This window comes from Pongo pygmaeus, chromosome 23 (assembly GCF_028885625.2).
Source record: "Pongo pygmaeus isolate AG05252 chromosome 23, NHGRI_mPonPyg2-v2.0_pri, whole genome shotgun sequence".
Taxonomy (NCBI): domain Eukaryota; kingdom Metazoa; phylum Chordata; class Mammalia; order Primates; family Hominidae; genus Pongo; species Pongo pygmaeus.
In genome coordinates this window covers 32016266-32043527 of record NC_085931.1, presented here as the reverse complement: position 1 = coordinate 32043527, position 27262 = coordinate 32016266, and the positions used below count along the sequence as shown (strand labels likewise).

Sequence of the window (27262 nt, the reverse complement as noted above, 5' to 3'; positions counted from 1 at the left end):
AAAACATCTGATGGTTACTTATCTGTCTCTACCAAAAGCCTAGGGAACAATGCCCCAGAGCATGAGCTGGTATATTAGTCTAGTCTCCTGGCTCCCACTGAGAAGAACGGATTTTGAGTTGAGGCTGGCTATGACTAGACAGCCATTGCAGGGACTCTCCAGTTCAGCCTCTTAGCCCTCCACTACCTCCACCTCATCTGGGCCCATTCTGGGCTGTGGTCTCCTGCTCTCTTCTCAGTCCCATCCTTCTTCCCCCAACAGCACAAGTGAGGGGAGGCCTAAAGTGTAGCCACTGCGCTGCTGCAGAACAATCAGTGACTTCTCTTAGCATTAGAATAAAACTCTAGATGTCCCACCCTCCCAGCCCCTCACCCTGACCTGGTGTAGTCACCTCTTCTCCTACCCCCACACTGTTCTGACCTCTCTGGTCTTTCAGCTTCTTGAACATTCTAAGCTTTTTTTTTCTTTTTTTTGAGACAAGATCTTGCTCTGTGGCCCAGGTTAGAGTGCAGTGGTACGATGATAGCTTACTGCAGCCTTGACCTCCCAGGCTCAAACGATCCTCCCACTGTAGCCTTCTGAGTAGCTGAGACTGCAGGCACACACCACCACGCCTGACTGATTTTTATATTTTTTGTAGAGATGAGGTTTCACCATGTTGCCCAGACTGGTCTTGAACTCCTGGGTTCAGATGATCCTCCCTACCAGCCTTCCAAAGCACTGGGATTACAGATGTGAGCCACTGTGCCTGGCCCCTGAGCTCTTTCTTTTTAACCAATTTATTATCAAGTGTTTAAGGTATTCAAAAATGAATAGACTCCTCCCCACCACTGTATTCATGACTAGCTCCTTCTTTTAGGTGTCTGCTCAGTATCAGATACTCAGAGGATCCTTCCCTGCTTGATCTAAAGTTGGTCACCGCCTCTGATATGTTTTATCTCAGCCCTTTTTAGTTTCCCATAGGACCTCATACCTATGAAGCTTGGTACCTGGTATACAAAACACTTGTTGAGAAGTGGAATAGTATTTTCTTGGGGGCTGTGTGAGTCACCTCTTTTTTTTTTTTTTTTTTTTGAGACGGAGTCTCGCTCTGTTGCCCAGGCTGGAGTGCAGTGTCACAATCTCAGCTCACTGCAAGCTCCGCCTCCCGGGTTGACGCCCTTCTCCTGCCTCAGCCTCCCGAGTAGCTGGGACTACAGGCGCCCGCCACCACGCCCAGCTAATTTTTTTTTTTTTTTTTTGAGACGGAGTCTCACTCTGTTGCCCAGGCTGGAGTGCAATGGTGCGATCTCGGTTCTTGCAACCTCTGCCTTCTGGGTTCAAGCAATTCTCCTGCCTCAGCCTCCCGAGTAGCTGGGGTTACAGGCATGCGCCACCAGGCCCAGCTAATTTTTGTATTTTTAGTAGAGACGGGGTTTCACCATGTTGGTCAGGCTGGTCTCAAACTCCTGACCTCGTGATCTGCCCGCCTCAGCTTCCCAAAGTGCTGAGATTACAGGCGTGAGCCACTGCGCCCGGCGGGTCACCTCTTGTATTACAGTGGCATTCTTTATTTTTTTAGTTTAAGAGACAGGGTCTTGCTTTGTCACTTGGGCTGGAGTGCAGGTGGTATGATCATAGCTCACTGCAGCCTCAAACTCCTGGACTCAAGTGCTTCTCCAATGCAGTGGTATTCTTTACCTGAACCAGTGTACATTGTGAAGCTCTGGAGCCCCTGCTTTCTCCACTTGTTACACTTGTTAGCCTTTATTTATTTATTTATTTTTTATTTTTTATTTATTTATTTATTTTTTGAGACGGAGTCTTGCCCTGTGGCCCAGGCTGGAGTGCAGTGGTGTGATCTCGGCTCACTGCAACCTCCGCCTCCCGGGTTCAAGCAGTTCTTTGCCTCAGCCTCCTGAGTAGCTGGGATTACAGGCACCCACCACCATGCCTGGCTAATTTTTGTATTTTTAGTAGAGACAGGGTTTCACCATCTTGGTCAGGCTGGTCTTGAACTCCCAACCTCATGACCCACCTGCCTCGGCCTCCCAAAGTGTTGGGATTACAGGCGTGAGCCACTGCACCTGGCCGAGCCTTTCTTAATCGTATCCCTCATCAATGAAATGGTAGGAAGCCAATCTGTTTTACAGGTATGGTTGGTAGAAGGGAAAAATGAAGAGACCTTTGTACAAGCCTTTGCAGAGATCTTGGGACTCAGTGGTGAGCTCCCTGCCACCACCTCCTGTGTCCTTACAGGAGTAGGAGATTCTATAGTCTTAGAGAATGAAGGTGATACCCCGATACCCCAAGCCTGGTTAGAGAAATTAATGACCCTTATTGGAGCCTGTGGGGAGGATAGTTGGGAAATTGTTGGTAGGTTCATGTTGGCTTTTTTTTTTTTTTGAGACAGAATCTTGCTCTCTCCCCCAGGTTGGGGTGCAATGGCATGATCTTGGCCCACTGCAACCTCTGCCTCCTGGGCTTAAGTGATCCTCCCACCTCAGCATTCCCAAGTAGCTGGTACTACAGACGCATGCCACCAGGCCCAGCTAATTTTTGTATTTTGTGTAAGAGACAGAGTTTCACCATGTCTCCCGGGCTGGTCTTGATCTCCTGGGCTCAAGCGATCCACCTGCCTCGGCCTCCCAAAGGTCTGGGATTACAGGTGTGAGCCACCGTGCTTGCCTTTGTTGACTCTTTATTGAACATCTACTCTCCCTGCAGAAACTGCAGGATAAGCCACCCTTAAAACCAATTTAACTGGCCTTTCTGGGGCTTGGACCTTCCTCCTGGGATTGCTGGGTTAATGTTGAGCCTGTCTGTGGGCTATAGGCTCTCAGAGAACAAGCGTGCATCTGCAATGACTAGTGCTGCACCTGTCATACAGGTTTGTAGAAAATATTTAAGCTGTGAATGAACAAAAGGACCTTATCAGCTATTTTCTTTCAATTCTTTTTGATTTTTCTGTCATCTTATTCTTGAGACTTTTATCCCTCCTACCCCTCTGTACAGCAGATTGCACATATAAAGATGAAATAAATAGATGTCCATTGGGCAAAACAATACAGACAAGAGGTGACACAGCTAGGGAAGGACAGTCCAGTGTCTGATGAAGTGCCAGAAGGGGCTCAGGGGGAGCATGGAATGGAGCTGGAACTGCCAGGTCAGTCACCTCTTCTAGTGAAGCCTACAGAGAGACGTGAGCTCCAAGTAAGACAACACAAGGAACAAAACATACAACTGAACAGCAACTTCCAAGGGTCTGGAGAGGTCTTCAGAAGGATAGGGAGTGCCCTTAAACTTGCAAGCCCAGATTCTGCCTGTGGGTCATAGTCCTTGCCATAGGCAGAAGCCAGTGAGTCAGCCTTGGCTGAGCTTTTTCTGTGGCTTTTCCCACTTACAGCTCTGTGCCTTTCTGGTGCAGTTCCAGCCCTTGTTTTCCAGCTTCATAGCCTGGTTGTCACCTAAGTGGCTGCACTGGCTTACAGGTGTCTGTGTATAACCTATTGCTAGAATGTCCATTCCTTGAGGCTAGGGGCCCTGTCTGTCCCTCTCTTCACATTCATAGCCCCAGTACCCCATAGGGCTGCTCCTGATGGGCAAATGGGAAGTGGTTGTTGAGCCTCTAGGCCAGTCGTGACAGTGACCTGAGGAGACTTGAGCCCTCAGTCATCTGCTCAGGAGTTCAGGGCTTTCTCAACAGCAGCTGACATGCAGCAGGCATGCTATGCCAAGCCCTGTTTCAGGAGTTGACAGATATTGACTCATCCCCTCTTCATGCTTGCTTTGTCAGTAGATGTACATGTTACTCCCATTTATAAGATGAGGAAAATGAGGCCTAGAGGAGAGGCCACTGCTGCTTAGAGTTACTCTACATGTTGTAAATCAGGGTGTCCAGTCTTTTGGCTTCCCTGGGCCACGTAGAAAGAGGAATTGTTTTGGGCCACACATAAGATACACTAACACTAATGATAGCTGATGAGCTGAAAAAATAAATCGCCAAAAAATCTCATAATAAAGTTTATGAAGGCGGGGCACAGTGGCTCACGCCCGTAATCCTAGCACTTTGGGAGGCTAAGGTGGGTGGATTGCTTGAGGTCAGGAGTTTGAGACCAGCCTGGGCAACATGGTGAAACCCTGTCTCCACTAAAAATACAAAAATTAGCTGGGCGTGGTGGCGGGCACCTGTAGTCCCAGTGGGGAGGCTGAGGCAGGAGAATCGCTTAAACCCGGGAGGCAGAGGTTGCAATGAGCCAAGGTCGCGCCATTGCACTCCAGCCTGGCGACAGAGTGAGACTCAGTCTCAAGAAAAAAAAATATATATATAGACCAACCTGGCCAACATAATAAAACCCCGGTCTCTACTAAAAATACAAAAATTAGCCGGGCATAGTGGTGCACACCTGTAGTCCCAGCTACTTGGGAGGCTGAGGCAGGAGAATCGCTTGAACCTGAGAGGCGGAGGTTGCAGTGAATCAAGATCACGCCACTTCACTCCAGCCTGGGTGACAGAGCAAGACTCTGTCTCAAAAAAAAAAAAAATTAAAAATAAATAAGTAGGTTGGGCACGGTGGCTCACGCCTGTAATCCCAGCACTTTGGAAGGCTGAGGCGGGCAGATCACCTGAGGTCAGGAGTTCCAGACCAGCCTCAACATGGAGAAACCCCGTCTCTACTAAAAATACAAAATTAGCTGGGCATGGTGATGCATGCCTGTAATCCCAGCTACTCAGGAGGCGCTGAGGCAGGAGAATTGCTTGAACCTGGGAGGCGGAGGTTGCGGTGAGCTGAGATCACGCCATTGCACTCCAGCCTGGGCAACAAGAGCGAAACTCCGTCTCAATAAATAATAATAATAATAATAATAATAATAAATAAGTAAATAAGTGAATGGTTGCTGAACCACAGCAGGACAAGACAGACAAACCCCTTTTTTTGTTTTTGTTTTTTGGACCCTAACAGCAGAGGAAGAGCCAGCCAGCAAGCCCCTTTTGATCTTTGGCCTCTGCCAACCAGTACCCCCCCAGACGTTAACCCCCAGCCCTACCAGTTCCCTTTTGTTAGTGACCCCACATGCCTACCACAGTTGCAGGCCCCGACATCCACCCTGACCAGAGGTCTTCCAGCTGTTACTGCTGTTTGTGATGCTGTGGCTGTGGCCAGTCAAGGACCCATGCTGGGCATCCCGAGGTAGGAAGGACCATGACCACGTGATTATCTCCCTGCCACTATCATGGCAGGGCTGTGGGGTACTAGCTCCTTTTAAAGCATTCCTTGGGACAGTAATTTCTGTTAAATATCTGGAGGGCAAACATTTTAAGGAATTTTAATGAATTTTTAAAAATTCAAAGTGAAAAATTTAAATCATAAAACCAAATAGAATAAAGACCCCTATGTCCGTATACCCACCACTCTGCTTCAGTGATTATCAACTCCTGTCTCATGTACTTGACCTCCACACAATTATTACTATTTTTTGAGAAAGGGTCTTGCTATGTTGCCCAGGCTGGAGTGCAGCGGTACGATCATAGCTCACTGCAGCCTCCAACTCCTGGGCTTAAGTGATCTTCCTGCCTTAGCTTCCCAAGTAGCTGGGACTAAGGGTAGGCACCACCATGCTGGCTAATTTTCTTATTTTTTTTTTGGTAGAGACCAAGTCTTGGTTTGTTGCCTAGGTTGGTCTTGAACTCCTGGCCTCAAGTGATCCTCCTGCCTTTGCCTCCCAAAGTGTTGGATTACAGGCATGAGCCACTACGCCTGGCCCTCCCCAGTTATTTTGATGCCCAGACTGTTTTAGTGGCTGCCTACTGTCTGTGGATTATGTTCTTAGTCTTGATCCTTCATGCAGTGTCTGCACCTGCCTGCCAGTTCCTTGACCTGTGCTCCATCATACCAAGCTGGCAGTGGATCCTCAGACAATCTCAGTTCTTACTCCCTGCCCTGTGTCCAGTTTGTTTGCCTACCTAAAAGATCCTTCCTTTCCGTGGCTGAGCGGAGCAGCCCTTCTCCAAGGAGATTGGGCCTTCTGCTGCCCCCACCACCCTACTCTTTTCACTGCCCCCACCCCCGTGCTCTTTTCACAGGCTTGGTGAGGAGTTTCCAGGTTGCACTTGGTTTGTTTGAAGGCTTATCTCCTCCTAGTCTGAACTCGTCGGGCAGGAACTTGAATCAATCATTTCCTGCCTCGCAGGAGTGCTGTAGCAGGGGGATTCCTAGATCTGTCCAGTGCCAGTTTCCTGAGTACTGCTGTAGGCCCATTTCAGCTGCTGTGGTGATGGGGGCTGTCCTGAGGGGACATTCACCTCAGGTAGAGATGGCAGAAACACCACAGGAAGATGCAGGCAACCAGTCAGCTCAGCTGGGGGCACTTAAATTAGATCCATTTTTTTCTGGAAGGCCTTTTGGCAATACTGTTTATCCCAGTACCTTAAAATGTCCATTTCCTCCAAGGGCACAATCAGGAAAGTATTCAAAGCCTGATGGTGATGAGGATGCTCATTGCCACATCATTGTCTCAGGAGTGGGATTTGTGAAACAGACCAACAGTGGGAGCTTGGTTAGAGTTGTAGCTGCAGGTGATGGGCTCTGTGCTGCTGTTGACATTGACGTGAGGGACTGCCATAATGCGTCAACATCGACAAGCGCTTGTTACCAAGCAGGATGCGTGGTACAGGCTGAGTTTTATTAAACAGATGTCTTTAACTGGTATGAATGATTTTAATTTTTTCTTTGAGTTGGAGTTTCGCTCTGTCGCCCAGGCTGGCGTGCCTGGTGACCTCTCTCACCTGGGCCCTCAATGCCAGACCAGCCTTCCCAGGACGATTCCATCCTTTCCATCCCTGCAAGGGAGCTCGAGGCCCTTTCCCTTTCAGTTTGATACTGTCCTTCCAAGTTACCTTTCTTCATGTTGGCACGAGAGCTTTGTGCCACACCATGCCCTCTCTGGATGCTGTAGTGGCTGGGTCTTCCTCTGTCTCTGTGACCCTCTTCCCTGGTGAAGCTTTGACCTTGGCTTCAAACCCTCCAGATGACCCCTGATGGTTAGCTCAGCCTATGGTGGCTCCAGAGCCCTCATTGAGTGCGTCCTGACATGAACTGAACAGATTAACTATTTTTTTGCCTTGCCAACAGCATTGGAAATTCCTTGAGTGTGGGACCTGGACTCATAACTTTATGTCTCTTATAGTTAGCACAATATCTTGGCCTAGATGAAGTACTTAATAATTATATGTAGGGTTGTGGAAAGCAGTGCTGGCTTTAATTAAAGCCTGCCGTGGTTTTGTCCATCAGTGCTACCTAAACTGTTCTGAACTTCTCATTTTGAACTTTTTTCCCTCACAGCTTGTGATGGTTGATTTTCTTTTTGAGACATTTATTTATTTATTTATTTGGCAGGATCTCACTCTGTCACTCAGGCTGAAGTGCAGTGGCGTGATTGTGGCTCACTGTAACCTCCACCTCCTGGGCTCAAGTGATCCTCCCACATCAGCCTCCCAAGTAGCTGGGACCACAGGTGTGTGCCTCCATGCCCGGCTAATTTGTGTATTTTTTTGTAGAGTCAGGGTTTTGCCATGTTGTCCAGGCTTGTCTCCAACTCCTGGGCTCAAGCGATCTGCTGCCTCCGCCTCCCAAAGTGCTGGGATTACAGGTGTGAGCCACTGTGCCTGGCCCTGAGACATTTATTTAAAGACAAAGGGGAGTACAGGCTAGAGAACAGAGGGGAATAAAATAGCAGCCAAGGCATAATTACCTCTAAACCATCACCCCATAAGGGAGATGTTCACCTCAACTTTAGTAATGACTCTCTTTCTAGCCTAGGTGCAGGGCTGTTAATAGAGGCCCCGTGATTGGGTTAAGCAGCTTGAGGTGCAATAACTCCGTTATTTAGGGCAGTGAGTCCTTGGAGAAGACGCTTTACCTTCTTTCCAAGCCCCACGTCTCCTTATTTTGAGGGTGTTTTTTTTTTTTCTTGAGACAGTCTCGCTCTGTTGCCCGGGCTGGAGTGCAGTGGCCTGACCTCGGCTCACTGCAACCTCCGCCTTCCGAGTTCAAGTGATTCTTGTGCCTCAGCCTCCTGAGTAGCTGGGATTACAGGCCTGCGCCACCACACCTGGCTAATTTTTGTATTTTTATTAGAGATGGGGCTTCACCATATTGGCCAAGCTGGTCTCAAACTTCTGACCTCAGGTGATCTGCCTGCCGCATCCTCCCACAGTGCTGGGATTACAGGCGTGAGCCATTGCACCTGGCCTGAGGTTTTTATTTTGAGAATATTTCAAAGATACAGAGAGTTGCAAGCACAGTAAAAGCATTCAGGCATCCTCTTCCCTGGGATTCACCAGCTCATTCTCACTTATACCATCTTCCCATACTCCCTGGGGGCCTCCTCCTTCTGGGCTCGGTTTCCTTTTGTTTCTGTCTTTTTAATTTTATTTTTTTTTTAACTAGCCCTTCTCTTTGGCAGGATTTGTTCACTTTTAATCCTTGGCCCCAGCAGCTTCTCTGAGCTCTGTGCCTATGAATCTGGGGGAGAGATAGGGGCTCACACAAGAGTGAAGTGTGAGCTGGAGGGCTGAAGGGGAATGAGGGACATCTGGGCCAAAGGCAGGGGACCAGCAAGGCCCCCACCCCTGGAACTTCTGTTCTTCCCAGCCCACGTACCCCTTGCTTCTTCTTATGTTGGTGGGCTCTGGGGGCTGGGTGAAAGCAGTGCTTGTAGGTTAAGAAGTGACTCATCCCACGTCCCCGCTGCCCTTCTCTTCTGCTCTTTGCTCTTTCCAAGCTTCCTTTCAGTCCTCTTCATCAGACATGACCTTTGAGGAAGTGATCTGTCTGCCATATGTGAGATGGAGCCCCTGTTGTGAAGTAGAACTCAGGGTTCATCCTCAGAATCCCTGGTGGGTCACCATACGTTCTGCAAGTGCTGTCAGTCTGCTTTGATTCGTGTGAGGGAGAAGTCCCTACCAAGTGCTCTGTAGTAGGCATTCAGGCCAACCAAAGAACAGGGCAGGGTCCTGAGGCACAGGCTCAGAGCTCTTGCTTATTTCATGGGGTGTTTAAATTGAAGTATAATCCCTATCACAGTGAACGACACGCATGCCTCCAATCTTGAGTGTGCCACCAGAGAACTGTTGATACTCCCCAGATCTGCACCCAGCCAGGGCAAACTGTGCACCACTCTTCTGACTTCCATGGCCAGCGAGACATTTGGAATCTCTGTGCAATCACACTCTCTGCCATCTTTTTTTTGAGACAGGGTCTCGCCCTGTTGCCCAGGGTAGAGTGCAGTGGTGCAATCTCAGCTCACTGCAGTCTCGACCTCCTGGGCTCAAGCAATCTTCCCACCTCAGCCTCCCAAGTAGCTGGTACTACAGGTGCTCACCACTACGCCCTGCTAATTTTTGTGTTTTTTGTAGAGATGGGGTTTTGCCATGTTTCCCAGGCTGGTCTCGAACTCCTGGGCTCAAGCAGTCCACCTGCTTCAGCCTCCCAGAGTGCTGGGATTACAGGCCACTGTGCAATCGTGTGCATCATGTGTGAAATTTATCCTCATTTATCCTCACAGGCAGCAGTTGTTCTATTTTTTTTTTTTTTTTTTTTTTTTTTGAGACGGAGTCTCACTCTGTTACCCAGGCTGGAGTGCAGTAGCACAGTCTTGGCTCCCTGCAACCTCTGCCTCCTAGGTTCCAGCAATTCTCCTGCCTCAGCCTCCCGATTAGCTGGGATTACAGACATGTACCACCATGCCTAGCTAATTTTTATATTTTTAGTAGAGACTGGGTTTCACCATGTTGGCCAGGCTGGTCTTGAACTCCTGACCTCAGGGGATCCACCCACCTCGGCCTCCTGAAATGCTGGGATTACAGGCGTGAGCCACCACGCCCAGCCTGTGTTTTTTTTTTTTTGAGACAGAGTCTCTGCTCTGTCGCCCAGGCTGGAGTGCAGTGGCGCCATCTTGGCTCACTGCAAGCTCCGCCTCCTGGGTTCACACCATTCTCCTGCCTCAGCCTCCTGAGTAGCTCAGACTACAGGTGCCCCCTGCCACACCCGGCTAATTTTTTTTTTTTTTTTGTATTTTTTTTAGTAGAGATGGGGTTTCACCATGTTAGCCAGGATGGTCTCCATCTCCTGACCCCGTGATCCCCCTGCCTCAGCCTCCCAAAATTCTGGGATTACAGGCATGAGCCACCACTCCCGGCCTTATTTATTTATTTATTTATTTATTTCTGAGACAGAGTCTTTCTCTGTTGCCTAGGCTGGAGTGCGGTGGCTCAGTCTCACCTCACTGCAGCCTCCGCCTCCGGGGTTCACGTGATTCTCCCACCTCGGCCTCCAGAGTAGCTGGGACTACAGGTGTGCACCACCATGCCTGGCTAATTTTTGTGTTTTTAGTAGAGATGGGGTTTCGCCGTGTTGAGCAGGCTGATGTTGAACTCCTGACCTCATGTGATCCACCCGCCTTGGCCTACCAAAATACTGGGATTATAGGCGTGAGCCACCGTGCCCAGCCTGTTCTTGTTTATGACATGTTATTCCATGGAGGACTCTGTTCCAGATAACTCTTTTATTTTGTGCCTAATGAACTTTGGTGTTAGTTCCAGGTGTTGGCTACATGAAGGCAACCCCAGGAATGGCTTTGGTCATGTCTTCTGGTAAATATATGCACTTAATTCTCTGGGCTGTGCACCTAGAAGTTAAATAGAGGACTGGGTCAGGGGATTTGTCTCTTAGCATGTTCTGCTGAACACTGTTCCCAAGTGGTACCAGTTTATGTTCCCACCAGCAAAATGTGAGGGAGTTCCACTTGCTAGACATCCTTGCCAACACCTGGTATTGTCAAGGAACCTGTCTATAACAGGCACTCTTGTTGATTTTGAATGCACACTGAAATTTACTGGGTGCAGTGACAGTAGGAATGGAAAGGATGATTAAAAAAGAAAAAAAGGAATGGAAAGGCTGATCTAGGAGGGAGGGAGCTCATAAGGAAATAAGTGGTAGGATTTGGTGATTCCATGTGTGAATGCTCGTGTTCCGTGTGCATGCGCATATGAGCTTGCAGGAGGAAGGGAGGAGGGAGCCACTGGTATGCACTCCACCAGTTCTCCTGCCGCAGCCTCTCTACTGATCTGAGGGCTGGGTGTAAGGTGATGATGTGGGGAGTGGGTGCGGGTGAAATTTCCAGCAGTCAGTGGGAGATGGGGGAAGCAAACCTGGGAAGAGCAGCCTGCTGCAGGAGCAAGTGGGTGGGTCGTCCTGGAGGCTAGATGAAACCCGTCTGCCTAGGTGGCGATGGCAGAAGGGGCAGAGCAGAGCAGGGCTGTGGTGGGCAGAGCAGATGTGAAGGAAGACTGTGGGATGAGAGGATGGGGCACAGTAGAGCCCCATCAGCCTCCAGTCACAGCAGCCCCGGTCCCGTCTCTCCCTCCTGTTTTGGTCAGTACCTTCAGGACTTGTGGGTGTAGTACTTCATTCCATTCCGGATAACATTGTAGAAGACTGAAAAACAGGAAAGTGTTTTCCATACTCTCTCCAGAGCTGGCTGTTACTGACATATTGATATATTTCCACCAGTCCTGTGTGTGCTTATAGCTTGATATGTATGCATTTTAAATATGTAAATATATATACACATGTATTTTTAAAGTGAAACTAGGCTGAGACTGTGAGTTCAGTTTTGAGTTATAGGTTTCCCATGGCTTAGGTTGTGTTCTGTCCCTGGATGGAGTCTGGGTGGGACCTGCATGCTCACAGCCCAGGTTCACATGAGGTGTGGATCATGCACAGTCATCCCACGGGCTTGAGAAAAGCATTTGACTTCCTTTAAAAAAAAAAAAAAAAAAAAGTTCATTATGGACTTTTTCAAGTGTTCCCAGAAGTAGAGATAATAGAAAAATGGTCTCCCAACTACTTTGAGAGTTAGCAACATATGGCCAGTGTTGCTTCACCCACCCTTCCTCATCACCTCCTGGACTATTTTAAATCACATCCCAGACACCGGATGATTTCAACTATGAGTACTTGAGTGCAGATCTCTAAAAGATCGAGCTTCCCCACCCCCACCAAATACCACAGAGCCATGTGAGATCAGCATTTGGGTTGGCAGATCTCCTCCTTGCCACATGCTTGCCTGGTGGTGAATGGGACACTTTCAGGCTAGACCTAGGGGAGCCCCAGGCCAGCATCAGGACAGAGATCTCGAGGCCTTTCCAGCTCTGCTGGTTCTTCAGAAGTCAAACCAACAGATTGGAGTATGTGAAGGAAGCTCGTGTATTCTTCTGAACTAGCTTGGACAACAGTACACAGTTTGAAGGGCAGCAGCCTTTTCTGCGGTTAGTTCTTTCAATGATCTTGTTTACTGGGAGTTGAGAGATCTTGAGGATAGAGGCAAGAAAGCGTCATCAAGCAGCCCAGAGGGGTGTACAGTGTTTGAAGTCTCCTGTGTTGGTATGATTCGAGATTTTCTTTCTGCAAGACCAAAATACCCATCCCTACATGTGGGTGGAGAGTTAAATTCTGAAGTATATATTTTTATCTTGTTAAAAAAACACTTTTATGTTTCTTTAAAAAGTAAAAGAACCAGAATGTAGAAGTTTCAGTAAAGGAAAAAGTTGCAGACTGTTGGGATACAGTTTGACAAATGTGCTCCCAGCTGCCTGAGAGATGGAGAGGCCAGATGTTTGCTTTGGTTATACTGATGACTGAACAATTGGTATCTCATCATTTCCTGCCTTAGAGATGAAACCACCTGGGCACTGGGGCAGTAAATTGGCTGCAGGATTGGAAGAAGTCCAAGGACAGTGTGGGATGCCACCCTGTAGCTGTCTAGAGACCTAGTGAAGGTCAGAAGGCTGGATGAGAACAAGCCCTGCACTGATAGAGGACAGGGAAGGGGCTTTTCTGGCTGGGAGTGTGGTGAGGCATTTGAGCTGCAGCCAGAAAGCACCTCTCAGATTGGTGGGGGTTGGGGTGGGGATGGGAGGAACTGCTTTGCCTGTGCTTTTGGCCTAACTCATCCTGAGGTCCCTTCCAACTCCATCCATACTCTGACTGTGGGGCCACTTGCAGAAGGAATATGTGGCAGGGTTTTGTTTTGTTTTGTTTTGTTTTGTTGTTTTTGTTTTGAGACGGAGTCTAGCTCTGTCACCCAGGCTGGAGTGCAGTGGCACGATCTCGGCTAACTGCAACCTCCACCTCCCGGGTTCAGGCGATTCTCCTGCCTCAGCCTCTGGAGTTGCTGGGCATACAGGCGCCTGCCATCATGCCCAGCTAATTTTTGTATTTTTAGTAGAGACGGGATTTAGTAGAGATGGGGTTTCGAACTCCTGACCTTGTGATCCGCCCGCCTCGGCCTCCCAAAGTCCTGGGATTATAAGCGTGAGCCACTGTTCCCTGGCCTGTGGCAGTGTTTTGAGACTCTCCTGGGGGTCCAAATTGCTAATAGAAGAGACGCTTCCTGTCCCTGTGTTGACTGAGACAGGAAGGTTTAGATAGGTGAAAGTGGTCTGGGCACAGTTGCTCACACCTATAATCCAGCACTTTGGGAGGCCAAGTGGGAGAATCGCTTGATGCCAGGAGTTCAAGACTAGCTTGGGCAACATAGTGAGATCCTGTCTCTATAAAAAATAATTTTAAAAAATTAGCTAGGCCTGTAGTCCCAGCTACTCGGGAGACTGAGGAGGGAGGATTGCTTGAGCCTAGGAGTTGGAGGCTGCAGTGAGCTATGATTGCGCCACCATACTCCACCCTGGGTGACACAGAGAGCCTGTCTCAAAAACAAAAAAAAAGAAAGGTGAACATGAGGTTTTGTTTTTTGTTTTTTTTTTTGACATAGTTTTGCCCTGTCCCACAGGCGTGGGCCACTACACCCGGCTAATTTTTTGTATTTTTAGTGGAGATGGGGTTTCGCCATGTTGGCCAGGCTGGTCTCGAACTCCTGGCCTCTCAAGTGATCCACCCACCTTGGTCTCCCAAAGTTTTGGGATTACAGACATGAGCCATTGAGCCTGGCCGAACATGACCTTTCTCTTTTTTTTTTTTTTTTTTGAGATGGAGTTTCACTCTTGTTGCCCAGGCTGGAGTACAGTGGCGCGATCTCGGCTCACTGCAACCTCCTCCTCCCGGGTTCAAGTGATTCTCCTGCCTCAGCCTCCTGAGTAGCAGAGATTACAGGCATGCACCACCACGCCTGGCTAATTTTGTATTTTTAGTAGAGACGGAGTTTCTCCATGTTGGTCAGAGTGGTCTCAAACTCCCCACCTCAGGTGATCCACCTATCTCAGCCTCCCAAAGTGTTGGGATTACAGGTGTGAGCCACTGCACCCGGCCACATGACCCTTCTTAATAGCTATTCACTGAGTATTTCTCTGCAACACTCTTTATGTGCATTTTGTCATTTAATTTTAATTTTATTTTATTTTATTTTATTTATTTATTTATTTATTTTTTTGAGACAGGGTCTTACTCTTTCACCCAGGCTATAGTGTAGTGGCACGATTTTGGCTCACTGCAGCCTCGGCCTCCTGGGCTCAAGAAATCCTCCCACCTCAGCCCCCGAGTTGCTGGGACTACAGGCATGCACCACTATGACTGGCTAAGTTTTTGTATTTTTTGTAGAGATGGAGTTTCACTGTATTGCCCAGGCCAATCTTGAATCTTGAACTCCTGGGCTCAAGCATGAGCCACCACACTCGGCCTCATTTAATTTTTAATTACTTTAAATTTTATCAACATAATATATCACATAAACTAAAAAGACAAGAAACTACCGTGGTTCCCATTCTGCCAATTCTCCCCAGAGGTAGCAACTGCCTTTGCATTTGAGCTTTCTTCCGGCATATACCTCTGATTCTAGGTAATAGGCACATGCTGCTTTGCAACTTGGCGTTTTACAAATTATCTGTTGGCTTGCTCTGTAGCTCCCTTCCATTGCCATTATCTCTGCTTCTCCTCCCTCATTCTTCCAGTATTCTACTTTCTGCATAAATCAGTAATGAATGTTTACATTTTCTGCCTACACAAATGATATTCACAGCTGAGCATAGTGGTGTACTGCAATTGCTTGTTATTTTTTTCCAAGGAGAGAATTGCCTTTTGAACACTATGCCCAGTTTTCTGTGTATCTATTCCTGTTCTTCCTTTATTTTCCGGTTGCCTCTCAGTACAGTTATCTTCAGGCTCATTGCTAGTGGGCTGTCAGTTTCAGTTCAAACCCCTGGCCTCAAGTGATCCATCCACCTCAGCCTCCCAAAGGAGGTGGGCGGTGACCCTCTTGGACCTCCCTTCTGGAACCCCCTAGGCAGGGGCCGCAGGCGTGGTGTGACAGCCCTCAGCGTGCTTGTCTGTTGTTTCTCTGTCCAGACTAGGACTGTTGTTCTCCTTTGTCGGGTCCCTTGTTTTCTATATCCTGTGTCTCATACTTTGTGATTTATTCCCTCATTCTGCTAGCTTCCTGAGAAGGGACTCCTGGGAATTAACTTTCTGGAGACCATGCCAGTTTGAGTGCATCTAGGCCCCCTGGTGGGACATGCTAACTGGGGAATTTAAAATGATGTCACACTGCGCTGCCCTTGTGCTGGCTTGTGCTTCTGTCTCCTGAGGTGCTAGCTCTCAGCCTCACGTGACTTGTCTTGATCCCTAAACCCAAGTCCTGCTCTACTTGGGAAGTTCCTTTGAGTCATTTCAGGGGAATTTCACTCCCTACACTTCCTGTGCTGGAGTGTTTAATGTTCACTCTTTGGGCCTCTAGTTTTATCTTTTATCTCCTGTTTTCTATCTCTTTTACTTTTAGCTTTGCTCTCTAAGTGATTTCCTCAATTTTGTCTTTGACCTTTCACTGCTAACATGCTTTTATTTCCAAGAACTCCTTTTTTTCCTTTTTTGTAATCTGACTTTTCCCTTTTTATAGCACCCATTCCTGTTAAATGGATACAATGTAGTATAATATTTATATATATTATAATAAATTCTACTGTTTTTTTGATAAATTTTCACTTTATTGCCCAGGCTGGAATGCAGTGATGTGTTCATGGCTCACTGTGGCCTCGAACTCCTGGGCTCAAGTGATCCTCCCACCTCAGCCTCCCCAGTGGCTGGGACTGCAGGCATGCACCACCACTCCTGGCAAATATTTTTATTTTTCGTAGAGATGGGATCTTGTGATGTTGCCCAGGCTGGTCTCAAACTCCTGACTTCAGCTGGACGCAGTGGCTCACACCTGTAATCCCAGCACTTTTGGGAGGCCAAGGGCAGGTGGATCACAAGGTCAGGAGTTCGAGACTAGCCTGGTCAATATGGTGAAACCCTGTCTCTACTAAAAATCAAAAATTAGCTGGGCATGATGGCGCGCGCCTATAGTCCCAGCTACTCAGGAGGCTGAGGCAGAAGAATCACTTGAACCTGGGACGCAGAGGTTGCAGTGAGCCGAGATTGTGCCACTGCACTCCAGCCTGGGCGACAGAGCGAGACTCCGTCTCAAAAAAAAAAAAAATCAAACTCCTGACCTCAAGTCTTCCTCTCACCTCAGCCTCTGAAAGTACTGAGATTACAGGTGTGAACCACTGCACCTGGCCTAATAAATTCTACATTTCCTTCTTCTTGCTGAATTTCTGTTACCGCTAAATTACTCTTTTCTTGTGGGGTCTTTATTGGCCATGTTACAGCGTCTGGCTGCCGTTGGCTGGTTGCTCACTCTGAGAGGGGCCCTCCAAAGCCTAGGAATTTCTTCCAGCACATGGAGCTTGTCAACTGGTAACTTCATTGAAGGCTCATCTGGCTGCAGATTCTGAGTCCTTCCTCCAGAACAGTAGTCCCCAACCTTTTTGGCACCAGGGACCGGTTTCACAGAAGACAGTTTTTCTACAGACTGGCAGATGAGGATGGTTTCAGGATGAAATTGTTCCACCTCAGATCATCAGGCATTAGATTCTCATAAGGAGCATGCGACCTGGATCCCTCACATGCACAGTTTACAGTGGGGTTCGTGCTCCTATGAGAATCTGATGCCACCACTTATCTGACAGGAGGCAGAGCTCAGGTGGTAATGCTTGCACACCCTCTGCTCACCTACTGCTGTGAGGCCTGGTTCCTAACAGCCCACAGACCTGTACTGGTCTGTGGCCCAGGGGTTGGGGACCCTGCCCTAGAGCATGGTCTTTCAGACACCGGGATGTGGGTGAAGACCTGGCTGCCAGCCTGCTGCTCACTGGGATGGAGGAGTCTGATGGGTCAGTGGGTCTCGGCAGTTAGCGTGCATCGATCTAGTCACTTAGACCAGAGCACAGATGACCATACAGCCCACCTCTCTCAGTGTCCTACCTGTGCCTTTTCAACTGGGTGGATTGGCCACCTAGTCCAGTGACTATCCGTTTCATGCTTTTCCAGAGAGGAAACCTCCTGTGGTCACCTGGTGCCGGAGTAGCTACCCACAGTGTGAAGTTGGGGTGTGAGGGATGCAGGGATAGCTTTCACCCTCTGTCCCAGAGCACGTGGTGCAGCCTGGCCTCAACCTGGCAAAGACCTAGTGCTATCACTGGGTGGGCGCACCCCCTCCTCACTGTTACTTAGAACTCTGGTTTCTTGGTCCTCTTGCTGTGTACATTACCACTGGACCATCAGCTTTCCAGCTTCTAAAAGGCTGTTGAGACCACCATTTCCATTCTTCCTGTTTTTTTTTTCTGTGGTTTTAGTCAGGTTTTAAGATGGAAGGGAATTAAATATGCAGGTTTTGTTCCTCATTTCAACTTGGAGGTTCATATCTGTTATTTATTTATTTATTTATTTATTTAGAGACAGAGTCTCACTCTGTTACCCAGGCTGGAGTGCAGTGGTGCTATCTCAGCTCACTGCAACCTCCTCCTCCCTGGTTCAAGCGATTCTTTTGCCTCAGCTTCCCAAGTAGCTGGGATTACAGCCACACACCACCATGCCCAGCTACTTTTTATATTTATATATATATTTTTTTGAGACAGAGTTTTACTCTTGTCACCCAGGCTGGAGTGCAATGGCTTGATCTTGGCTCACTGTAACCTTCACCTCCTGGGTTCAAGTGATTCTCCTGCCTCAGCCTCCCAAGTAACTGGGATTATAGTGCACGCCATCATGCCTGGCTGATTTTTGTATTTTTATTTTTTATTTTTGAGACAGAGTTTCACTCTTGTTGCTCAGGCTGGAGTGCAGTGGCGGGATCTTGGCTCATTACAACCTCTGCCTCCCGGGTTCAAGCCATTCTCCTACCTCAGCCTCCCGAGTAGCTGGGATTGCAGGCGCCCACCACCTTGCTCGGCTAATTTTTGTATTTTTAGTAGAGATGGAGTTTCACCATGTTGGCCAGTCTGGTCTCGAACTCCGGACCTCAGGTGATCCACCTGCCTTGGCCTCCCAAAGTGCTGGGATTACAGGCGTGAGCCACTGTGCCCAGCTAATTTTTGTATTTTTAGTAGAGATGTTTCACCATGTTGGCCAGGCTGGTCTCGAACTCCTGACCTCAAGTGATCCACCTGCCTCCGCCTCCCAGAGTGCTGGGATTACAGGCGTGAACCACCACATCTAGTACAAATCTTTTTTTTAATATGGGAAAATATTTTTTCCTTTATAGTGTCTGCTTCTGGTGACATGCTTAGGAAACCATCATCCTGATATTGTATAACTGTCCTTCTGTTGTCTTTTGGTCCTCTGTGATTTAGCTTTTAAACACATAGGGTAAAGGGTCCCACATACAAGCTTGTGGGCTCCTGTCCCAGGTGGGCAAGCAGGCTGCACACACAGGCAGCAATTTACTAGGAGGCTTCTTGGGTGGGGTGAAGTGGAGATGCCAAAAATTTATTCTGCCCTATGAGAGTTCACTTGATTGATAGATGTTGTGTTTCTCAAAATTAGAAGAAACTCACAGAAGTTTCCTTCGAGCAGAACATAAATCGGCTGAGAGGAATCATCCTGTCCCCCTGAGGTCAGGAGGGTGAGTCTGTGCCCCAGGGAGGAACGCACCTTCCTGCTTTAGACACCAGCAGAGGACAGAGGAGCTGGCTGTCCTGGGAATTCATGCCCTCATTCAGCAATGGGAAAGTAGTTAGACCAGGGAAGGGGGCCTGGCAGTGTGGGAGGGGGAGCAGTGGTAAAGAGGATGGGGTCAGGGGAGAGGCCTCATTGAGAGGGGAGAGGGTCCTTGGTGGGAACTAGGGCGGGTGTGGAAGGAAGAGTCAGGGTGTGGAGCAGAGCAGAGCGGGAGTTGGGATGGGGAGGCCAGTTCATGCCTCATCAACATGCCTGTGTGAGTGTCCTTCCTGTGGGCTGTGGAGCTGGCCTCAGGGTACACTGCAGGTGACTCAGAGCTCCAGTGGGAGGGTGGCTCTGCCTGAGGGAGCTGCACATGCTCATTGGTCCATCGTCTGCTGAGGAGGGGGCGACAATAACCTCAACACATGGCGGAGGTGTTTTGGGATGCTGTCCTATTGCACATTTGGGCAGGTTGTTGCCTGACTTATTTCTTTAACGCATACCTAGCACTTCCTGTATGTCCAGTGCCTTATAATATTAACTACTATCATCCTCAGGGCTACCCGTGAGGTCGGCACTGTCCCCACCCTTTGTGCAAAGGAAGGATAGGGAGGCGCTGCCAGATGGATTGAGGGCAGACCAGGGCAGCTTGCCTCAGGCCTCCCTGGCCTTAGCAGGCTTTGAGTTTGATGCCCTGTGCTCCTTCCCTAGGAAGCTCAGTTTGCCAATTTTTTGCTTTATCTTAGTCTCATTCAGATTACAAGGACTGGGACTGGACTCCTGTTGCCAGTTTCTCAATTTGGAATAGGAAGGAGGTGAGGAACAACAGGCCCATGCTGGGCAGAAGCCCTGCAGAACAGGCCAACAGTGGGCCTGTCATCACTGCCTGGCCCTGTCTGTGCACCTTCATCCTGGCCACAGCCTCTCAGAGCCCCTCCTTTATGAAGAGGCCACGCTTTAGGGGAGGAGTGCCTCTCCCAAGACCCAGAGCTGGTGAGTGGCTAGGTTGGAATTTGAGCCCAGGCCCCTCCTCCCCTGTCTGCTTCCTGCCAGGCCCAGCTGCCTGCCCCAGCACACGCCTTCCCCCAGGCACCCTGGCCTCCACTGCCAGGACGTGCTTGTTTGAGGCCTGGTTTCCCCCATGGCTGCCACGCTGATTCTCCGTTCTGCACGTCGTGTCCCATCAAAATGCCTGACAGTACCACTCCTTGTGTTAAAAAGAGCCAGTTATTTTGCCTGGCAGTGATGACTGCCCGCTGCACACAAAAGTGGACACCGTTGTCTCTGCTCTCAGGGTGTTCTTGGTATAGTGGGGCTGGCACACAGAAACCAGAGATTCCTCCAGGAAGTGCCACAGACATGGGTGAGGTAGCTACAGGGTTTCTGTGCAGCCGACAGCAGGGGTGCCTGGGTGGGAGCAGGGTGGGAAGCCCTAACAGGCCTGATGGGATAGTCAGGCAATGTGCCAGGCAGTAGGTCATCATCTCTGGGGCCCTGGGGAGAGTGTGTGGGGCAGGCGCAGGAGCAGGCTCCTCAGTGGGCTCCTGGACAGGCTGCCTGCTCTGCTGGTGAGGAGCGAGGCTCAAGGCAAGCAGGGGCCCGGGTTGCTTCCCACACTCAGTGGCAGTCACTCACTGGCAGTCATGTGACCTGGGGAGCTGGCGAGGGCGTGGGGGTAGGAATGGGAACGGGAGACAGAAGCCCTTTGGGAGGAATTGCCACAGATGCAGTGGGAGTTGGGGCAAAGATTTGAACTTTGGAGAATTAAAGGTGGCAGTCAGAAAGTGAAGGGGGTTCCCAAGTTTCTGGGATGGGCACTTGGTGCTGGGAGATGAAGACCAAGAGCTTTTCTTGATGTATCCCTGCTGGCTGCTCAGGCAGGGTCAGGCAATGCCATTAAGACACACCGTGTTCTGGGAACAGTTCTGGATAGTAAGGACATCCTCAGACCCCCTGGTGGGGGAGCTCCAAGGGCCTGTAATGATGAATCGGTCCCCTGGGAGGCTTCAGTCTAAGCTAGATACCAGTTGAACCCTGACTGCACAGACATAGCTATGGCAACCAGCTAGACCATGGCCAAAGGCAGAGCATTGGAGCCCAGTTCACAGCAAGGGACTGTGTGCTCTGAGCCGGTAACAGTCCTTGTGTTCAGAGGTCTGGCTGGTCGCAACCAGGGAGCGGCCCCCAGCCCCCTTCCTCAGCTAGCGCGAGCACCACCCAGGCAGCCTTGGGTTCTTTGGTGGCCGCCTCGTAGGCCTGTACTGTTTGCGAACCTGTTGCTTATGTTGGACAAGACTGTGGCAGGACAGCCATCAAGGGTCTTCCCTTGTGAGCTGGCACCAGTCTGCTCCTTGCCCTCCTCTGGCTAGACAGGCCCTCGTCTTCCTGGCTTGCTTGTGTGGGGAAAGAGCTCACCATGACAGGTTAGTTCTCTGTTCTTTGTCTCAGGCTGTGCTCCTTGCTCCATGTTTGGGGCTGTCTCCTTGTGTGATAGTTTCCCTTCATTTCATGACAGTGGCTTGAAGGGTTTTGTTTTCAGGAGACAGAGACTGAGGAGTAGCCATTCGGGTCTAGCTGCTCGGGAAGGCATGCTGGGGATGGCAGCAGAGCCCAGCTCAGGGAGATCAGAAGGGGGCTTTGGGAGCAGCCAGTGCTGTTCTGAAGGTGGGCCTGGGTCCTGCCTGCAGCCTCCTGCAGCGGGCATGTTAGGTCTAAGGGAGGAAGGAAGGGGACTTGACCTCAGCACGAGTGTGAAATGGGTACCCTCGTGGAGTCAATGCCGAGGCAGGGGATGCCTCTGAAAAGCGCCAGGCCAGCTGGAGAGGAAAGGGCAGGCATCTGCAGGGAAGTGTGGGGGATTATCTGCAGAGTTCCTGGGTTCTTTTTCGCTTTGTCTCTATTTTGTGGCACTTGATCTTCAAATTAGAAACAGGAGCAAAGACATTTTCAAAAATACAGTTGACAGAACTGCAAACTGCACAGGGTCTGTTACTGGCCACCAAATCTGCTGGACCTCCCTGGTGGATGCTGTGGAAGAGATGTGGGAGTGACATGGCACAGTGCTGCTGTTTTGAGCCCTAGCCTTGCTGGAGGAGCACCTTGCTCCTCGGCCCCACTCTGACCCTCTGAAGCTCATGTGGAACTGGACATTTACCCCAGCTCGGTTTCCTGGTGTTGGCCTGTCAAGACTTGCCTGTTTCTGGACTCCAGCTTGGTCCATGCTCCTCAGGCTCTGAGTAGCTGACGGTGCCCACAGTGTCCATGTCATCTGTGACGTTACCCAGGACAGGACAGGGCTCGTCTGCCAGCACATCCCCTGGTGTATGGTGGCACCTTGCCTTCAGCTCACCAAGCACGTTTCTTCAACCTGGTCATCCCACCACCTCAAAGCTATTGCACTAAGCTGTGTTTCTAGATCTTGTCTCTCTGACTGTGCCAGGTGTCTCTGCTGCAGCAAGACAGTGTCTGTCTGGGGCCTGCCAGTCTGCTGACACTCTCAAAAATGGCCAGTAGCAGCTCAAAAGGACTGCTTTTGTATCAAGCCTGGCTTTGCTCTCTGATCGCTGCTGGTGGGCACAGAGCCCATCTGTGTAACTGGTTGTCACTCCCCAGACTCTTCTGCACCCTTCTCCCTCTCTGACTCCTGGCCACATCTGCCACCCACAGCCTCCCCACTCCTTACACAGCCAGTCTCCAAGCCGTCCTGCTTGGCCTGCAAGTGCTCCCCTGCTGTTTCTACTGCTCTTCCCTGGGTCTCCCTATTGGTCCCAGTGCTTTGGGAGGCCAAGGTGGAGGATCACTTAAGGCCAGGAGTTTGAGACCAGCCTGGGCAACAAAGCAAGACCCTGTCTCTACAAAAAAAGTAAAAAATAAAAAAATTAGCCAGGCATGGTGGCACATGCCTGTAGTCCCAGCTATTTGGGAGGCTGAGGTGGGAGGATACTTGAGCCCAGGAGTTTGAAGCTGCAGTGAGCTGTGTTTGCACCACTGCGCTGCACCTGTAACAGAGTGAGACGTTGTCTCAAAAAACAAAAGAAGAAAAAGAAAAAAGGAAGGTGGGAAGAACAAGTATGCCTTTGAAGGGCATACCTGCCTTGAGGGGCACAGATGAGGCAACCTTCAGAAAACAGGCCTGTGCAGCCACTTCTATCAGAAATGCTCACTGACTTCTTGGGACCTAGCAGCTATCCTCTCAGCCTCTGGGTGTGGAGACCCTGCCCCACGCCAACCTGAGAGCATGAGCACAGGGTCCTCCCAGCCCACCCATGCCTTGCTCCCCAGGACTCTGACCCAGTACCGCGCGTGAGCTGGTTGTCATTATCCTCCTGAATTGTTAACTCTCTCATCTTTCGTGGCCCTGGTGACCTTTCCCCTTACTTGTCTGTTCCACCCCTGAATGCCTTGTGAGCAGAAACCCCTTGCTGCCTCCTCGCCTCCGTTCAGGCTTCAGGAAGCAGACAGGGAGGTAGGAACTCCAAGAGTGCAGGAGTCGCATTCTGTCTTCCAGGCTGGAGTGCAGTGGCGCCATCTTGGCTCACTGCAACCTCCGCCTCCCGGGTTCAAGCGATTCTCCTGCCTCAGCCTCCCGAGTAGCTGGGACCACAGGTGCCTGCCACCACACCCGACTAATTTTTGTATTTTTAGTGGAGACAGGGTTTCACCACGTTAGCCAGGCTGGTCTCAAACTCCTGACCTCAGGTGATCCACCTGCCTTGGCCTCCCAAAGTGCTGGGATTACAGACCTGAGCCATCGTGCCCAGCCCAAAAGTGCTTTTTGAATCTAGCAGGGTGGTAGGTCAGTGTCATTTTGTTTTTCTTTTTACATTAAGACAGATGTGTGCACCTCTCAGCATTAAACCTCCTTTCTGCGATGTCTGTAAGAATCACAGTGGTATTGCTGTAGCCCTGTGTGTACATTCCTTCAGTTTCCTGAGGTTGGCTGGTTGCTGTTTGGAGTGGTCAGAATGCTTTCTAGCACGAGCTGAACTGGGCCTATTCAATTCTCTCAGAGGCAAGGCTCCAGAGCCCTGACATGTTTGCTTGTTTCTTTTTTCCTTTTCTTTTCTTTTTTTTTTTTTTTTTTTGAGACGGAGTCTCGCACTGTTGCCCAGGCTGAAGTGCAGTGGCGCGATCTCCGCTCACTGCAAGCTCTGCCTCCCGGGTTCACACCATTCTCCTGCCTCAGCCTCCCAAGTAGCTGGGACTACAGGCAGCTGCCACCATGCCCAGCTAATTTTTTGTATTTTTAGTGGAGACAAGGTTTCACTGTGTTAGCCAGGATGGTCATGCTCGCCTGACCTCGTGATCTGCTCACCTTGGCCTCCTAAAGTGCTGGGATTACAGGCCTGAGCCACCATGCTCAGCCTGTTTCTTTCTTTCTTTCTTTTTTTTTTTTTTTTTTTGAGATGGAGTTTCGCTCTGTCACCCAGGCTGGAGTGCAGTGGCGCGATCTCGGCTCACTGCAACCTCCACCTCCCGGGTTCAAGCGATTCTCCTGCCTCAGCCTCCTCCTTTGTAGCTGGGATTACAGGCATGCGCAACCACACCCTGCTAATTTTGTATTTTTAGTAGAGACGGGGTTTCACCATGTTGATCAGGTTGGTCTTGAACTCCTGACCTCAGATGATCCACCCGCCTCGGCCTCCCAAAGTGTTGGGATTACAGGCGTGTGGCACTGCACCTGGCCACTTGTTTCTTTATCAGCAAGCCCAGGGTGGGAGGCCAGGCAAGGAAGAGACCCATCCCATTGGGAAGAAGGCAGGCAGTGAGCACACCAGAGCAGTCCACCCCTGGGAGCCACAGGCCAGGCCTTTCTAACAGATTCACACCTGTTTTTGTCTTTCTGTGTGTGAGTGTGGGAGGTGGGGGTGGGGGTAGGTGGGGCAGCATGTGCTACATTGAAGAGGTCTCCAGCTTAACTGACGTACATGGCTCTTTATCCCCGTGGAGCAGCAGTGTGATGAAAAACCCTTCATAGGATTCTATCTCTTAGTACAAAATTGTTGGTAAATGGGTTTTTAAAGATATTTTTCACATTTATGTGGTCTTTCTCCTCTTGTCTCTAGCTAGAAGTTAAGTTGGAGCTTGTCTCTTTGATCCCACATATAGAACCTGCATTGTCCCACATAGGGACAGACCCTTGCCTTAGGAAGGACTGAGAGATGACTTCATGTGGCCCCTTCATTTTATAGGAGTAATTGAATCTGGAACCAGGGTGCTACCATCTGGCAGAGTTCTTGGAGAACACAGGCCACTCAGAGAGCAGGAAATAGAGGCCAGCTGGCCACCCAGTAGTCTAATGTGTACTTCCTTGATCCTGAACTGGTTGTGAGCCATCCCTAGGGGCTAGCCCCTTGTCCCCTCATGCCAGAGCTCTCTCTTTGCTTCATGGCGACCACCTTTCCTGTCCCTTTTTTCTGATCACCCTGCTTACTTTCTCCTTCACTCAGTGGCCTGTCATTGCTCTCTGTTGAGTGCCCCTTCTTATATGCCTCTCCTGGACCTCAGCCAGGCTGGTGTGCTGGGGATAGCACCTTGTCACCAGGGGCAGCTGCTATGCAGGGCCTGTTGGCCAGGGCCCTGCAGCGGTGGAGTCACTGGTGTGTGCAAACGTCTCTTCTCCTTTTGTGTTTCAGCGAGGATGCCATGAGGAAAGCTGGTGTGGCACACAGTAAATCCAGCAAGGATATGGAGAGCCATGTTTTCCTGAAGGCCAAGACCCGGGTAAGGCCCTAGTAAGTGGAGCCCCTCTGGCAGAGAGGCTTGGAGAGGAGAGCGTCACAGACTCTGGAACCCCTCTGTTGGGTGTCCTAGGGTGTAGGGGTGGGGTGGTTGCTCATTGATTGATCACAGGCACAGTTGGTTTTGCCTGCAGCAGTCTGCGTCCTCCTGTGTGTCCATGGTACAGGGAGGGCACTTGGGATGCAGGCCCAGCCTCTGGCCCCAGACCTCACTGCCGTCACCTTCCATCTGTGGTCAGCCCCTGTGAATCCTACAGGAAGCTTGCTCAGGCCCCTAGCTGGTCCTGTGGAAGGGATCAATGCCATGAGCAAGAACCTGGTTTGTCCTCAGCCCCTCCTAGGGGTCCTTACCTAAGCCCTACAGGGCCCTGAGGCACGGACCCAGAAGCATTCCTGTCCCCTTTCGCTAAGTGAAGAAGGTGATGCTTATCTAGAACTTGCCACAGGTGGAGTGGAGAAGAAGGATTTCCTCTACATGTGGGCTCTCTCCCTGGGTGGGGCACCACACTGAGGGCTTTATGTGACCACCTCCTTTCATCTGTGTGTGCTCCCTGGGACAGAACCATTTTACTAGAAATGAACAAAACACATATGCACTTGTGTGCATATGTGTGTGCAAGGCAGAGCTGCAAGAGCACGGGGACTGAGGTGGGGTAGAGTGGGCTCTGTACTATGGACACGTGTGACTGAGGTGGGATACAGTGGGCTCTGTATTATGGATACGTGTCACTGAGGTGAGGTAGAGTGGGCTCTGTACTACGGATACGTTTGATGAGCTTTTTCTTTAAGAGCTTTTTACGGTTCACCCTTTAAAGTTTACATTTCAGTGGTCTTTAGGATATTCACAGAGTTGTGCGGCCATCACCAAAATCAAATTTTGGAACATTCATTAATAAATAAAAAGAGGTGCAGCTTCCCTGTGTTGCCCAGGCTGGTTTCAAACTTTTGGCCCTATGCCATCCTCTTGCCTAGGCCTCCCAAAGTGCTGGGGTCACAGGTGTGAGCCACCAAGCCTGGCCTAATGTTAGAACTTTTTTTTTTTTTTGAAACAGGGTCTCACTCTGTACCCAGGCTGGAGTGCAGTGGCGTGATCTCAGCCCACTGCAGCCTCAACCTCCTGGGCTTAAGCAGTCCTCCTTTCTCAGTCTTCTGAGTAGCTGGGACTACAGGCATGTGCCATCACACCCGGCTAAGTTCTTTATTTTTTGTGGAGATGAGGTCCCACTATGTTGCCCAGGCTAGTCTTGAACTCCTGATCTCAAGCTATCCCCCTGCCTTGGCCTCCCTAAGTGCTGGGATTACAAGTGTGAGCCACCATGCCCAGCCTTCAACATTTTTTAAAGAAACTTTATACCTGTTAGCAGTCACACTCCCTTTTCCTTCAACCCTCAGCTACCACTTATACTTTCTACTGCTGTAGATTTGCCTATTCAGAATTTTCCATATAAATATAATTGTACAATATATGGTTTTTTTTGTTTGTTTTTGTTTGTGTGCGTGACAGTTTTCCTCTTGTTGCCCAGGTTGGAGTGCAGTGGCACGATCTCAGCT

General features: G+C 49.8%; 1 protein-coding gene across 7 annotated transcripts in view; it reads left to right on the top strand.

Annotated features, from left to right (window-relative positions):
- Positions 1 to 27262, top strand: part of MED15 (mediator complex subunit 15) — a 91026-nt gene that overhangs the window by 10186 nt on the left and 53578 nt on the right. For 6 of the 7 annotated variants that reach the window (XM_063662806.1, XM_054469134.2, XM_054469131.2 and 3 more), the window contains one exon: positions 25607 to 25694. In XM_063662806.1, the coding sequence (XP_063518876.1) occupies positions 25607 to 25694 (88 nt within the window). Of the gene's footprint in view, positions 1 to 25606; positions 25706 to 27262 lie in introns of those variants that run through there. The other variant, XM_063662808.1, reaches the window with a different exon arrangement.